The sequence below is a fragment of the Chinchilla lanigera genome, unplaced genomic scaffold (assembly GCF_000276665.1).
Source record: "Chinchilla lanigera isolate Chin_1 unplaced genomic scaffold, ChiLan1.0 scaffold00031, whole genome shotgun sequence".
Classification (NCBI taxonomy): Eukaryota; Metazoa; Chordata; class Mammalia; order Rodentia; family Chinchillidae; genus Chinchilla; species Chinchilla lanigera.
In genome coordinates, this window is record NW_004955432.1 from 9,321,047 (window position 1) to 9,337,694 (window position 16,648).

The window sequence follows — 16,648 nt, forward strand, 5'->3', positions numbered from 1 at the left end:
TTTTTTTGGTTTTTCTCCGGTACCGGGAACCGAACTCACGACCTTGCGCTTGCCAGGCAGGCGCTTTTTGCCGCTGAGCTAAATCCCCAGCCCCCATACCTGTTTTTGAAAATGAAATTTTATTGAAACACAGCCACATCCTTTCATGCCAGATTCCTTATGCATTATACCTGATTTGATGCTGTGACAGCAAAATTGAATAATTAAAACAGAAGTTAAACAGCTGACAAAACTCAAAATACAGGAAAATCTTCATTTCTAAGCATAATTCATTCTGGAAACATGCTTATAATCCAAAGCACTCATATATCAAAGTGAATTCCCTATAAGAAATAATGGAGACTCAGATGATTTTCTCCACACCCAAAAATAGTCACATAAAAGTGATTACACTATTATAATACAAAATAATACAGAAAATACAAAATATAAAGAAAAACAAAGTAAGCTGCACTTATCTTTGAAAACTTTCGTGGTTGGTGTGAGGGAAAAGAGAGAAAAGGGTTATTGTGTAGGACAACTTTTGCTATCACTAAGGAAATCACTGCTATCTACTGGCTCAATGGAATCTTTCTTTTCTTGCAACATTAACAAAGAACCTATCCAGTGCCACTTGCTTTTGCCTCCTTTCGAAGATTTTGCAGAAATGAGAGACTGCATTGTTGTTAAACAGATTATCACTCACACACCTATAACCTTATTTGGGTGGTGCTTTTCTACAAAATTTTGTACTGTTCCCCACATTTTATACCTCTCCATAATCTCATTTGCAGTGAGGGATTCCTCTGCTTTTTTCTTGTCCTCTTGTACAGATGAAATCTCCTCCACAACCTCCATCTGTTGGGAGACAGTCACCCACAATCCTATAGAGAAAGAGGGATCATTGGCCAGTTGTGAACATGTGATGTTTGCTGTCATGTACCACTTTTATTGCAAGACATCACTTGCTTATCAAGTTAAAATTAGAATTGTTGCTCATCTTCTGGAGTACTCACAGAACAAGTTACTCACAATCCAAGGTTTACTGTAGTCATTTAGTCTTTTTTTGTTTGTGTTTTAGTTATTTAGTCTTTTACAAAAAACTTTTTCTGACTCCTGCACTATGTGCTTATGAAACAAAACCATGTTTACTACTTTTTGTGATTAAATCAGCCTGAGCAAGTAAAACAGCAACAAAATTTTGAACAAAGACTGTTATCCACATGCTCTAAGGTAATTTATTGAAATATTTAAATTAGAAAATTTATATAATTTTATGAGAGTTTTACATTTTTATTATTCATGGCTGGTTACTGTCTCTATCTCACTGTCCAAGCAGTAAAAATATTACTGGAATTATAGAAAGAGATGGGGGTTAATGAATACTCATGAGCTCTATTGTTAGCAGATAAGTGGAATTTAGAAAAATACGAATCTACTTTAATATAAAGTAAGAATGTTAGAATAATAAAGGAGTTTCTCTTGAGTCAGTGTGATGTTACATGAGCAAATTAAACCCTAGTGCCGTAAGGATACACACTTTTGTATGTATCCTATACATCTAGAATTTCATTAATCTTATACCATCCTTGGGAGGATTTTAAAAAATTATGACATAAATCTTCTAAGTTCCCTGGTTCATAAGGGGAATCCTGGTTGAAAAAGGCTGTTTTAAAGGATTAGTTGTATGTGCTAAAAGAAGGGGGGGGGGAATTAATAAACTGTCCAGAAGATAAAATAAAAACAGCATTTGTTGTGATGAGAGAAAAATAATTTTGAAGGGAAAAGAAAAACCTGTGATGGGGCTGGGGATTTAGCTCAGCGGCAAAAGCGCCTGCCTGGCAAGCGCAAGGTCGTGAGTTCGGTTCCCGGTACCGGAGAAAAACCAAAAAAAAAAAAAAAAAGAAAAACCTGTGATGACCATTGTCTTAAGCTCCGTTTCTGTGGTTGAACTTTAATTTTTACTATAGTTTAGCTTTTACTTTCTTATACTCTTTTGTATTCTCTTTATATAAACCAAGTAGTAAGTTGACTAAAGAGAAGTAACCCTACCAGAGTAGGTCATACTGTTGATGAAGGACAAGCTCAGGTTTAAGTTCTTTGGCTTAATCTAGTTGCCTTTTAGCATTGATATTCATTAAATTATTTGAGAATCTGTAGGATTTGTACATTGCCTTCTTCATCTCTCTACATTTTAATTTTTGCATGGATTTTGGTTTTTGAGGCAGTCTCACTATGTAGTGCAGGCTGGCCTTGAACTCACTAAGTAGTCCAGGCCTCCAACTTGCAGCAATCCCCCTGCCTCAGCATGACGAGTGCTAGAATTACAGGCATGCGCCCTATGCCCAGCTAGACGCTGATTTATAATCCCTGTTTTTATAGTCTTAACTTCTTACTCTTCTCCATAGCATAAGTACTTTGACCATGATCCATAATTGTAAGTAGAAATGGTCACATGTTTCCTGCTGCCCTTATCTCTTATTTCAATGAGAAGCAAATCTCTTCCTGTAAAAGGAAACTCTGCAAGACAGATCTTTACAAAATATAGGCATGTGACTCTGGTTTCATTCCTTTCTTTCCCTCAAAAAGCTAATCTTCTGAAGATGATTACAGAAATTACAAAATGGCAATAATTTTTAAAAACTACATGTGACAGAATCAGCTGAGCCCTACCCCAGAGACTTCTGCTTAGATGTAACTGAATGTGTGCATTGTTGGGAGAGAGGTGATAGGAGGCATTTCCCTTCCCAGGGCCGAATAGCCCTTTCTCCGGTAACTTTTCGCAGCACAAAGCGAGTTCTGTGCCTTTTATAACTCTCCCTCAGGTGCTTTCTCCTCCTATCCTTTATATAGACTTTTTTCTGACATGGGCAAAATTATCTCCAGTTGGTATTCAAAACCCAGATGAACTCTGACTTGAACCAATGACTTCCTCCCCTGTTTGTCTTTATATTATAAGTAGAAATGTTACTATCTCATTTTTCTGCCCTTTGAGATAGTTCAAAGTCTCTCAGACAAACTTTTAGAGATTTATTGTCAGAAGTAGCTCCAGGGACAGTCACCGAAAGACTTGCTTGGAATTTCCCTTCCAAACCCATAAACAGTTAAACATCTTTTAAACTTGTGATAGGAAGGCTTGAATCATAGTGATACACAAGATAAGGAGCCACAGTGTCAGGTTTGTAGCCCACTTGAGTTTCTAGTGAATCAGTTTACAAGGTGTAGACTTGTCACATATTCACAGAAAGCTCTGAAGATAAATGTCTTTGCATTAAACTTATCACCTCATTATGTTTTTCTCCAATGCCTATGATGAGGATTTTGATAATGCCTACTCCTTGGTTAAGATCATGAACCTTGAGTAAAACAATATTGTTATACATCATCTGTCTCTCTACATACTTTATAAAGATACTCACCAAGAATTCTAAGGGCAAAATTGATGAAGTTACCCTTATATGTAAACTTAATTATTGCATCTTACCTTTTCTTTTAATCAGTCACTTACCTTAATAGCCCCAGTTACAAAAAAAAAGATTATTCCAGATTGGCAGTATCTAGCTATTAAAATGTCAGAGTCCTGCTGACTAATAGAACATTCCCCAGCTCTTCACAACCCAGAGATAAAAATGTGATGTTCTTTATTTGGCAGAGTTCAATCATAAGACCTTGTTTAAATACCATGTATACTCTATACAGAGTAACATTCCTAAAGAAAGACTGCTTGAGAGTTCTATTTATCAAATTCAGTAGATCACAGATTGATAGTGTTCTGGCAGACACAGAACCTGATTTGAGATTTAGCTTTGCCACCACCTCGCTTCATGGCTTTGGGATAAACAAGCATCTTCTCTCACAGTGAAGTAAAAAGCCTTCTTATTGGATGCATTCACCAGCAAGAGTTCTGGAGTCAAACATTTAGCTTCAGATATTAGCTCATGCATTTATTGCTCTTACAATCTTTCACAGGTTACTGAACCTCCCTATGCTGTAACGTAGGGATAAATAATACCAGCTTCACAAAGGAATTGTAAGAAACAAGTCAGAACTCACAGGTATTGAGAACAATGCCTGGTAGACTAAAAAATGTTAGCTAAGGAGGATAACTATAAAAATGAGGATTTTTCACTCACAGTCGGTTGTTAATGAAGTTCGAAAATAACATTTGAATTGAAATTGCTGATCTCTTCATTGAAGAAGCTTGAAGGAAGCTTGAACGTTTAACAGGGTTTTTCTTCACCCTTTGGAGGCTTTATATACAGTGTTCCTGCCAACAGCTGTGCATATTAGCACATTCTCAAGGGAAGAACCATTCTTTGAACTGTTGATATTAGGTTCACCTCCAGTCACTTTGGACAGGACCAAGGAATTTATATTAAATAAGCTCTTGTTTTACTTCCTAATCTCTTATAAGAGCATGTTTCTTTTTTGAGGAGATTCACTTCATTGGCACCACTAACCAAGGTTCATTTGTCCTTGTGGTGGGGATTCCCTTCCCAAAATATAATTATGCTGACATTGTGAGGTCATTGCAGCAACAAATACCAGGTCCTTAGGAATGTTTGTCACCAGTCATTGATTAAACTTCCTTCGAGAATTTAGATTTCCAATATCAGCAGGACTATATTTAAAATCCAGATTATCAGTCACCTGTTATATCTGGCAGCAATTGCTACACTACTTTGGAGAAGTTGGAGCTTATTTTCCCAGGTACCTTAGCACTCAAAAATATTTAGTAGTATTAAACATATAACAGCCTCTGTCTTTCTAGTTGCTGTCCTTGCTATCACTTCCTCTGTTAATAAGCTTCTCCCTTTCATGCACACTCTTCGTATTGGCATTGGAAACAAGTAGACACTGTGCCAAGCTGGTATCACAGTCTGAAGAGATCCTACTGCCCGGGCTAGCACCTGAGTAACCAGTAGGTCTGTGTTGTCCTTTGAGGTTCTGCAACACAGCCTCAAAGCAAAGCCCACTGAGAAGCAAGTATGGCCTTTTGCTTTTTTAAAAAATTAATTTTCTTGGTACATTTTAGATAAACATAATGATAACATTCATCCTTTGAAATTTGTATCTGTACACGATACACTCTGATTTTTTTCTTTGCCTCCCCTCCCTCCAACCCCTCTTTTCCTCATTTACAAACACTTTGTTTCCATTTTTTCCTTCTGTTCTCTTTCATTTTCCCTTCCTTCCTTCCCCCTCCCCCTTCCCATTTGAACATTTCCTTCCTATTTCACGGTTCCTATTATACATATTGATCCTTACTTACACTTTTTATTTCTTACACCAGAGAAACCATGCAGTATTTATACATGTGTGTCCAATTTATTTCACTTAAAAGGATGGTGTTAAAGTATATCCATTTAGCTAGAATTGGCTCGAATTTATGTTTCTTTATGGCAGAGTAGTACTCCATTGTATTTTTGGAAAGCCACATCATCTTTATCCATTCATTAGTTGTTTGGCATTTGGGTTGTTTCTAAGGTTGAACTATTACAAACTGTGCTACTATAAATATGGGGGTGCATACATGACTTAGTATGATGTTTCTATATTTTTTAATTTTTTTGGTCTTTTTGAGACAGGGTTTCCCTATGCAGTTCAGGCTGGCCTTGAACTCACGTTGTAGCCCTAGCGGGCCTTGAACTCACAACAGTCTTCCTGCCTCAGCCTCCCAAGTACTGGAATTACAGGCATGTGCCCCTGTGCCCAGCAGTATGATTATTTTAATTCTTTTGGGAAAAAGGAATAGCTGGGTCAAATGGAACGTCTAGTTTTAGTTTTTGAGAAATCTGCACACTGATTTCCACAGTGGTTGTATCAGTCTACACTTCCAGTGACAGAGGAAAAGGGATCCTTTTTCCCCACAGCCCTGCCAGCATTTATTATTGGTTGATTTCTTAATAATAGCCATTATTTCTAGAGTGAGGTGGAATCTCGGTGTTGTTTTAATTGCCATTTCTCATATGACCAGTGCTGTTGAACATTGTTTTATATATTCATTTGCCATTTGTGCTTCTTCATCTGAGAAGTGTTGATTCATTTCAGATACCTATTTTTGGATTAGGTCTTTAAATTTTGGAAGGGTCTTTTTTTTTTTTTTTTTTTGTCTTTATATATTCTAAATAGTAGTCTTTTTGTCCAAGGGACAGCTGGCAAAAAATTTTCCCCATGCTGGGCGTTGTCTTTTCACTATTGGTGTTTTCTTTTGCTGTGCAAAAGATTTTTCTGCAAGATTAGACTCCAGTTGTTGATCTTTGTGATGTTTCCTGTGTGATCAAGGTTTTGTTCCAAAAGTCTGTGCCTATACCTATATTTTGAAGAGTTGTACATATTCTCTCTACTGGCAGATTTAGTGTTTCTATTTTAATATTTAAATTTTTTGATCCATTTTGGTTTTAGTTTAGTCCGTGGTGAGAGATACGGGTCTAGGTTCAGTCCTCAGCATGTGGAAAGCCAGTTTTTCTAGCACCATTTATTAAAGAGGCTATCTTTCTTCTAGTGAAGGTGTTGGTCCCTTTGTCAAGGGTAAGGTAGCTAAGTGTGTTTAGAGTTGTTTCTGCATCTTCTAGTCTGTTCCATTGATCCTTGGGTCTGTTTCTTTGCCAAGACCATGCTGTTTTTATCAGTGTAGCTTTCTGGTATAATTTTAAGTCAGGGACTGTGATGCCCCTGTCTTAACTTTGCTGCCCAGAATTGTCTTTGCTATTCTAGGTCTCTTCTGGTCCCAAGTGAATTTTAGGAGTGTTTTTTCTGATTCTGTGAGGTATGTTATTGATAATCTGATTGGGATTGCATTAAATCCGTATACCAATTCTGGGAGTGTGGCCATTTTCACTATATGGATTCTTCCTACCCAAGAACAAGGGATATCTTTCCGTTTCTGATATCCTCTTCAGTCTTCTTTTTTAGAGTACTGTAGTTTTCTTTTTTTGTTTGTTTGTTTTTGTTTTTGTTTTTTTCCAGTACGGGGAATCTAACTCACGACCTTGTGCTCGCCAAGCAGGCACTGTGCTGCTGAGCTAAATCCCCAGCCCCCAGTACTGTAGTTTTCAATGTAAAGGTCTTTTATTTCCTTTGTTAGATTGATTCCTAGGTATTTTGTTTTTGTTTTCTGTTTTTTTGTGTTTTTTGTTTTTGGTTTTTGATGCTATTGTGAAAGATGTGGTTCCCTAATTCTCTCTCAGTGAGTTTGTTATTTGTGTACAGGAGTGCCATTGACATTTGAGTGTTAACTTCGTGTCCAGCTATACTACTTAATTTTGTCATTAATTCTAGAAGCCTTTTGGTGGAGTTTTTGTAGTTATCTATGTAGAGTACCATATCATCTGCAAATAACGATAATTTAATTTCCTCCTTTCCTATCTTATTTCTTCTATTTCTTTTTCTTATCTGATTGCTCTGACTAAAGTTTCCAGAACTGTATTGAATAAGAGTGGTGATAGTGGACCTCCATGACTTGTTCCTGATGTTAGAGTGAAAGCTTTCAGTTTTTATACATTTAATATGATGTTGGCTGTTGGTTTGTCATAGATGGCTTTTCTCAAATTAAATAAAGACCATCTATTCCAGTTTTCTGTAGGGTTTTTATCATGAATGAGTGCTAGACTTTGTCAAGTGCCTTTTCTGCATCTTTAGAGATCATGTGGCTTTTGTCCTTGGCTCTGATGTTATGGTGTGCTACATTTATTGATTTGCATATATCAAACCATCCCTGCATCCCTGGGATAAATTATACTTGGTCTGATGTATAAGCTTCTTGATGATTTGCTGCATTCTGTTTGGCACGTCTTGTTAAGGACCTTTGTGTCTAGGGGCTGGGGATTTAGCTCAGCGGAAAAGCACCTGCCTGGCCAGCGCAAGGTCGTGAGTTTGGTTCCCGGTACCAGAGAAAAAACAAAAAAACAAAAAAACAAACAAACAAAAAAAAGGACCTTTGTGTCTATGTTCATAGCATGATTGACTTGTAGCTCTCTTTTTTGGTTGGATCTCTCTCTGGTTTGGATCTCTCTTTGGTATCAGGGTAATGCTTGCTTCCAGGAATGAGTTTCTTTTTGGTGTTTTGTTTTGTTTTGTTTTTTCCAGTACCGGGAATCAAACTCACGACCTCGCACCTGCCAGGCAGGCACTGTGCCGCTGAGCTAAATCCCCAGCCTCAGGAATGAGTTTCGGAGTATTGCTTCCCTTTCAGTTTCATTAAGAAGTTTGAGGAGTAGTGGCATTAGATCTTCTCTAAATTTCTTGTAGAACTCAGCAGTTTAATTACATCTTCAATTTCATTGACTGATAACTGATAACTGGGTTATTTAAAATCTTTATAGCTTCTTGATTCAACTTTGATAATTCCTATGTATCTGAAATCTATCCATTTTTTCTGTGTATTCCAGCTCATTAGAATACAGGTTCTTGAAGTAGATAGTAATGATCTGGATTTCTGCAGGATTCATTATGATTTTACCCATTTCATTTATAACTGTGTGGATTGAAGTCTTTTCTTTCCTTGTTTTGATAAGGTTGGCTAAGTGTCAATTTTATTTAATCTTTCTAAGAACCAACTCTGATTCATTAATTTTTATATATTTTCTTGGTGTCAGTTGAATTAATTTCTGCTCTAATCTTTATAATTTCCTCCCCTGTATGAGCTTTGAGCTTGACTTGCTCTTCTTTTTCTAGAAGAGTTTATAACATTAGATTATTTTGACCTCATTCTGTTTTTCTGAGGTGGGAATTTAGTGCTATAAGTTTCCCTCAGAGGACTGCTTGTGTTGCATCCCATAAGTTCCAGTGTGTTATACTGACATCGTTTAATTGTAGAAATGATGTAATTTCTTCTTTAATTTCATCTGTTATTCATTGGTTGTTCAGGAGGGTGCTATTTAATTTCCCTGTGTTAATGAAGTTTTTGTGGTTTCTTTTGCCATTGATTTCCAGTTTCATGCCCTGATAATATGCATGGGATAATTTCAGTTCCTTTGCATTTACCTAAGCATGTTCTATGAGCTAGTATGTGGTCTATTCTGGAGAACATCCGTGTGCAGCTGAGAATGTGTATTCTGATGTTGTGGGGTGGAACACTCTGTAGACATACTAAGTCCTTTTGTTCAAAAGTTTGGTTCATTACTGATATTTCTTTGTTACTGATATTTATTACTGATTCATTACTGATATTTCTTTTGTCTGTTTGATCTGTTTATGAGAGTGGGGTATGGAGGTTCCCATTACAATTGTGTTAGTGCTTATTTGCTTTTTCATGTCCATTCATATTTGCTTTACGTAGTTGGGTACACTGTGTTTGGTATGTATATATTTATGATTGTTTTCTCTTCCTCTTGGATTGTTCTTTGAACAAGGATGTAATGACCTTCTTTTTTCTCTCTTGATCAGTCTTGGCTTGAAATCCACTTAGTCTGCGAATAGAATGGCTGCCCCTGCTTTTTTCCAGGTTCCTGTTTGTCTTGCCTGGTGGATTCGTTCTATTGGGGTTCATGGAGTTGTAGTCTTCATTCTCTCCTTCTAGAGTGTCCTTGAAAACATTTTGGAGTGCTGATTTGGTGGTCATGAATTTCTTCAAGTTTTTTTTGCCGTGGAAGTATCTTATTTCTCCATCCATTTGAAAGATAATTTTGCAGGGTACATTAATCTGGGTTGGAGATTGTTTTCTTTTAGGGCTTGAAACACTTCATTCCAAACTCTCCTTGACTTAAGGGTTTGTGTTGAGAAGTCTGCTTGTGACCTTTGAATAAGTGCTGGTTTTTTAGATACAGTTTGAAGGCATTGAGCATTTTTCTGCATGATACTATCTTTTTTCTATTAGAAAATGTTCTAAGAACAGAACCACTGTATTAGTATTACCTCTTGGGGTGGTTGGGTATGCTATTTAATCTCCAGTTGAAAAAAATCTTTAAAAATTTAGTTTCTTTGTTCATTTGTTTTAGATACTGCATAAGCATTAGAGTATTTTTCATCTGAAGATTTTTTCCAGCTTTATTGGGTATAATTAACAGATTTTTTAATGAGTTGTGAAAAAATGTAAATTCTACATTCCCACATTTATTCTTAAAGCTCCTTATGGAAGCATTGTTCCTAGATGTGTGGTATATTTCTTACTCTTCCATGTGCTAGTACAATGTGCCAGATGGAATTATCACAGACATTCCTTACATTTCTGGAAAGCAGAGTAGATTTTTATTTGCACTTAAACAAAAATGATTTATCTACTGTCATTTTTAAACAATCTAATATTTTGACTGCATGTTACTAAGAATGCTATAAAACCGCTATTAGAAAAAATATTTGCCAAACACCAGATTAGGTGATAAATTAGGAAGGTAAGGACATTACCCCAAAAGGGTAATATAATTCCTTTTTTTTAATCATTTAACCGTTTTTAAGTGTGTGGTTCAGTAACACTAATTGTATTCACTCACAGCTCATCATCCACCCCTTCACATTTAAAGAAATTTTTTGTAATCCTAAAGACTCTGGAACCATTAATTAAGCAGTAATTCCTCATCTTCCTCTCCTTAGCTGCTGATAACCCCATTCTACTTTCTGACTCTATAAATTAGCCTAGATTATTTTTTCTGTAATAGGGGTTGTCTCTAAGTTGCCCAAGCTGTCCTTGAACTCCTAGACTCAAGTGATCTTCCTGCATCACCCTTAAGATTAACTACAAATATGCACCATGGTGCCCATTATAATAGAATTCTACAATATTTATCCTTTTGTGTCTGGCTTATTTCACCCAGCATGTTGTATCATGATTTATAATGTTGGTCCATGTTGGGTCATGGTTTAGACTGTCTTGTGGCTAGACAGTATTCCAGCATATGATTATACAGTTTGTTTATTCTCTTATCTGTTGGTGGACACTTCAGTTGTTTCCACCTTTTTGCTTTTGTATGCTGCTGTAAACACTAATTACAAGTTTGAGTGTTTGTTTTCAGTTCTTTTAGATATATACCTACAAGTCAAATTGCTGAATCCCGCAGTAATTCTATGTTTAACTTTATAAGGAACCATCAAACTGCTCTCCATAGCAGCTACATTAGCATTTGTGTTTCTGTCAGTGATGCGTAGAGGTTCTGATTTTTGCAAATCCATACCAACACTCGTTATTTTCTAGTTTTAACACCAGTCTTCCAAATGAGTGTGAAGTAGAATGGGCACTTCCTTCATATAGTGGAATACTTCATTACCGCTTAGTTTATAAGACTCCCTACTTGAGTCAGTTGGTATGTCTTAACAAACTTAACCTTTGTAAATAACATCATTTATGATGACAATGATGATGATATCGTATGCAGCTTGAATTTTTCTGTCCCCAAAGCAGTATTTTGTTAACTGGAATAATGACCTTTGGACTATGCAATAGAGCATCATATTGAATAAAATGAGTAAAATTTATAAAGGCCATAAGCTCTTTTTGATATTTGACTTCTTATATAACCGTAGTTCTTAAGAATATGAAATTGAATTACAAATGATAAGTTGATGTTAAATATTTAAGTCAGGATGTATCAAATTCCAATAAAAACAAAATTAGATTTCCCTAACAGTTATCTGGGAAATAGGAGGTAAAAGTAACTGTATGAATATGACTAAAAACATTGCTTCTCAAACTTTAAAGACTATGTGCTAACTTTGATGAAATGCATATTGTGGTCTCTAGTTTCATTGGCCCTCCTCCTGTTCTTACCTAACAAGCCCACAAGTAGTAACAATGCTGCTTACTGAAGAATGTACCTTCAATACCTAGAATTTAAAGTATTAATTACAATAGTATTAATTAATTTAAAGTATTAATTACAAGTATTAATTAATCCAGTTAATAAAAATATTTTACAGCTTAGTCGAGTAAAACTAGGGTCACAGATATTAGATAATCCGTTTAGAACTTTTAAAATGTATAAGTTAAGGTACTTATTGCAAAGAAAACTTGTCTGAAGTCATTAAACTTTGGAATCACATTTTCATTTGCTCCACTGAAATGCTTCATATCTCATCACTGTACCTTAGTTTTTACTTTAAAATTAGAAGAGTCCTTCCCACCTATTTTTTTTCACTTTGATATTGATGACTATTTTTAAATTACTTTCTGTTTTCTTCCTTAGGGAGTGCCTTGGTGAAGCACATGAGCCATGTGACTGCCAAACATGGAAAAACTGGCTGCAAAAAATAACTGAAATGAAACCAGAAGAGCGTAAGAGGAATCTTAGATAGCTGGGCTATGTGTTTCCTAATAGCATTCCTAATAGCATTTCCTAATAGCATTTCCTAATAGCAAATGTAGTCCAGTTTCTTATAATGTTTACTTTCAATTAGTTTTCAAATTTCTTAATTGAGACGTCCCATGTTTAGCATTGTCCCTCTGACCAGCATCCTTTTGGACATCATAGACTCTTGCAAAGAGGAATCATAGAAAGTTCCCATGTTTCCAATAAGACTTTCCAGCCTAATACAAACAGGGCAAGTAAGGATTACCTTTACCCTTCTTAGCCCTTTTTTAGCCTAGGTCGGGCCATCTAGCTATTCTGTGTCTTGGGAGAAGCTAGTATATGACCTAAAGTGAAAAGATCTCATTTCCAATAAAACTTCAGTGAAGGATAAGACAAGTAAATTCTTTACTATTGTGTGGTTCTATAAATTTCTTCTATAAATAGCCTATCTATAACTGTTGTCCCTGAGACTCCTGTAAATATGCTATTTTATTATCCTTACAGTAATGCTACCATATGATGTTAGTGATCCCATTCTACAGAGGAGGCCAATATTGGATTGGATTGAATGACACAAAACACACGCTTAGTGATGAAATGGGTTTGAGTTTCTCAGGGGCCTTTTTCCCTCCAATGCTGAGAATTGAACCCAGGGCCTGTGCAGTGAGCTACATCTCTAGCCCTTTTTTAAAAATTTGAGACAGGGTCTTGCTAAATTGCCCACACTAGGCTCAAACTTCTGATCCTGCTGCATCAGCTTCCCAGAGTCCTGGAATTACAGACATGGACCACCGTGCTCAGCAGGACTCTATTTTAAATTGTTCTCACAACAGTGTGTACATTCAACAAATAATTATATGTGCTTTGCGATAATTTCCCATCTCTTCAAGTATTTTAAAATACTTCTCAGCTCTTTTCTTTCAAGTTAATGCAAATGAAAATTAATTTCATTTGGGTCTTCTTATTTAACATTATATGGCTGTTATATGTGAAAATATAAAAATAAGATGTCTTCTATGCCCTTGAAATTTGTATTTTAGAGATGGTATAGATTCTAAATGCTGTGTAAGAATATTGTTCCTGTGATAAATTGTGGGAGAGGGAAAAAACAAAGAGGTCAGTTACCTCTGGAAGAGGGTTACGAAACATTTCTCTCTGAAAGAGTTGATGCTTAAGCTGCAGCTTGAAAGCTGATCGATGTTGTTCACAATGACCAAAACAGGAAGGGCATTCCAGACAGTGCAAAGTATTGCTATGAAACAGCGCAGCATATTCAAGACTGCAAATTCAATGTAGCCAGTGCAGTGGTGCATGAAGGTTCGGGAGAGGACGTGCTTACTGAGCAGGATCTCACAAACACGAGTGTGGATGATAAATCAGGGACTGTTGAAGCACTGTATGAGGCTACATGAGAATGTCCAGGTGAGAAGCTGTGAAAGCTTAAACAAGACAGGCAGTGTGTGAGGCCAAAGTTGGGGTGGCATGTATGCTGGAGAGGTAAGCAGATGTAATTTTAAGAACATGTAAATTTAGTCTGTTGCCTAGAAGATTTAATGTACTATAGGAAGTAATTGTCTACATATTGTCTAATTCTTAAGTAAAGAATAGCCAAAAGTATCTGATTTGAGAGCTAAGCTAAGTATTTTGAGGTTTTGTTTTTTAATTATCCCTTACTTACTGTGTTTTTTAATATTGGCTCACTCACTCCATATCCACAGATAAGTTTTTGTTAGGAAATAGAGGGAGAAAGACCTGGCTAGTGAGAAAAGATTATTGATGGGACTTGTGAAAGAGTATCTACATGATAATGATTCTCATAAGGACAGAAAAGAAGTAGAAAAACTTGAAAATGGTATCCATGGTATATTCCTGGTTACCTCTGGTGACTGGAAATAGACCATAAATTGAAATCTGAAGGTTACCCTTCAAGAGCCAGAGTGGAGGGCTAGGGTTATAGCTCAGTGACATAAGCACCTGCCTGGCAAACACAAGGTCCTGAGATCAATTCCCGGTACCAAAAAAAAAAAAAAAGCCAAAGTGGAATTTTAGTTTGGAAAGATAAAGGAATTTTAGAAAAGAGGACAGAAGAGTCTGAAGATGCCTGAAAAGTATTCTGCCAGAAAAAGAGCTAAAGCCAGAACTGCAGAAAAAGCCCTAGTTGCCAAGGAACACCTAAGAGTTTCCTTACTGCACTGATCTGTGTCCTTGACACTGAAATAAGGTGATCAGAAAGGTACTTAGGTTTCTGAAATTTAAGATGATTAAAGGAACAATAGGGAAATTATAATGCTAACGTAGAACATCTTCATTACATGTTCTAAAGTGATACTCCATAAAAGTATGACTAAATGCTGTTTTAAGTGTACATATTACTTTGGATTGTAAGCATTTTCCCTTTGCATTGTATGCAACAGTATTAGAAAACATGCTAAATTCAGCTCAAAGAATTAATTCCTTATAAAGGTTTAAGTAGATTTTTAAAGCATTGAAATTACCTCTGTTGTATCTAGGCAGAGCAAGAAGCAGGAGTGCTTGTATATTTTGTGAAATGACAGTTAACTTATAGGCCAGTTTTTTTCATAATACATATTTTAATAAATGGTTATGGCATGGAATTCAGGTTGTTGACTTAAAAGTTCAATTCTTTACAAGTAACTTCACATGCATACATTTTGATTCTACTAATACAATCTTAGATTCTGTTAGAATCTAATGCTTTACTAAATGAAGTTAATGTTTCTAACCAAGAGACCTAAACACCCTAGGTTACCTAAGAGAGAAAAATCAAGCTAAAATAGACATGTAACTGAGGAAAGGAGGAGATTTTCTTAGTATCAGTGAAGACTCACGGAAAATTTGAAGGGAGATGAGGTGTCACAGGTATAAGAGTAGCATTACAAAGAGATAAATACATAGAATAAGCAAGTTAAAAGAACTGAAGACGAATGCATTTTTTTAGTGTAACTTTTACTATGGTAATAGTTGGTTCTTTTCTGAATATGATTTACTTCAAGCAGTCCACTAAAAGGCAGTTAAGAGTTAGCATTGTCTCCAAGAGCAGAAGAAAAAATTGTTACGTTGCGGGCCACAGGGCTGCTTTGTTTTAATGCCTTTGTGCTTTATTTACTATAACAATGAACAATAAGAGTCATAAGAATATATTAGAGTCTCGGAGCTAAAAATAATGTTGATGCTAAAGAGAGGGAAAAGGCCATTACTTTTAAACAAAAGTTAGATGTTTTCAATGTGAAATGTACTTAGCAATTGAGTTATATAGCAGTCCCTTTTGCAAGCAGCATTTCCTCCACAGTTTGATACTGTTAACTTTCTTCTGAAACTCTGATCCCCCTCCAAGGTATCTAGGAATTCTTCCCATGAACTCCCTCATCAAACTGAGTATATTTAAAGCTGGGGGCTTGCGGCTGTTGTTTCCCTTTGCTGTGTAGAATTAAGACCAGCGTGTATGGTCCAATCATGTTGTGTTACCAAGTCAAACTTTGGTAGATGGGCCTTCAGGGTTCAAGACAGCCCTGCCCCTTTACTGCTAGGCTCTAGGAAAAGATACTCAAAGTGCTTAGCCCCTCCAGTTCGTAGAGGGAGCCACTTCTCAGGGTTTTCAGCCCAAATCTTTGTCCCTTTTTCCTCTGCAGGGTCTTATATCTAATAGTTCGATAACCTTTCCTTATAGACTTCAAAACTCAAAGAGTGTTTCCCTGCCTTCTTTCCTGCCCTCATCACCCTTTTGAAACAATCTTCATGTAAACAAATTGTTGACTGGAGAGACCACATTCAATGATTCTAAAGTGATTTTCTTTTTTTTTTTTTTTTTAACTATAAAAATAAGGCAGGACTTCTGATGCACTTAGAACTAGAGGAGCAGGGCTTGATTACTGGAATTCTTGCAGGAAAAAATAATTACTAAATTGTATATCTAGAATTCTCTCCAGCTCCTAACTCTCCATTGGGGCAGGGGAAGAGTTTATGAAATGTAAAATTTGGAAACTTTAAAAACCATGGCATGCCTTAAGATTGAGATCCCAAGCAGGATAGATAAGAGCTTAAGAGATAAAATGTAAATGTCGTTATAGGAATGGAGAAAGTGCAAGAAACTTGCCAAGCAGAAGGAAAGGATCCTAAAGGACTTTATATTCTTTGCCAAAGCAATTTGATTTTATCTTATAGTCATTTGTAGTTGATAGGGAGCAATTGAAAGATTTTAAACAGATTTTTATTTTTGAAAGATCACTGTGTAGGCTGTATAGATGGGAATGGGAGGAGGAAGGAACTGGGAGATACTTAGTTTCCTATGCTTTCATTATCTAGGCGAGAGATATGGAGGATCCTAGCTAGAGCAATAAAATGAGTGGAGAGGAAGCAGCTATGAGAAAAAGGTAGAATCCATGGGATGCCATGAATGAAGGATCTGGGAGGTGTGTTGGAGATTACAC

General features: G+C 36.3%; 1 protein-coding gene across 4 annotated transcripts in view; it reads left to right on the forward strand.

The window, feature by feature from the left end:
- The window catches only part of Ankib1 (ankyrin repeat and IBR domain containing 1), a 138,411-nt gene that overhangs the window by 100,729 nt on the left and 21,034 nt on the right, over nt 1–16,648 (forward strand). For all 4 annotated transcript variants that reach the window (XM_013515948.1, XM_005388008.2, XM_005388006.2 and 1 more), the window contains exon 10: nt 12,096–12,184. In XM_013515948.1, the coding sequence (XP_013371402.1) occupies nt 12,096–12,184 (89 nt within the window). The remainder of the gene's footprint in view (nt 1–12,095; nt 12,185–16,648) is intronic.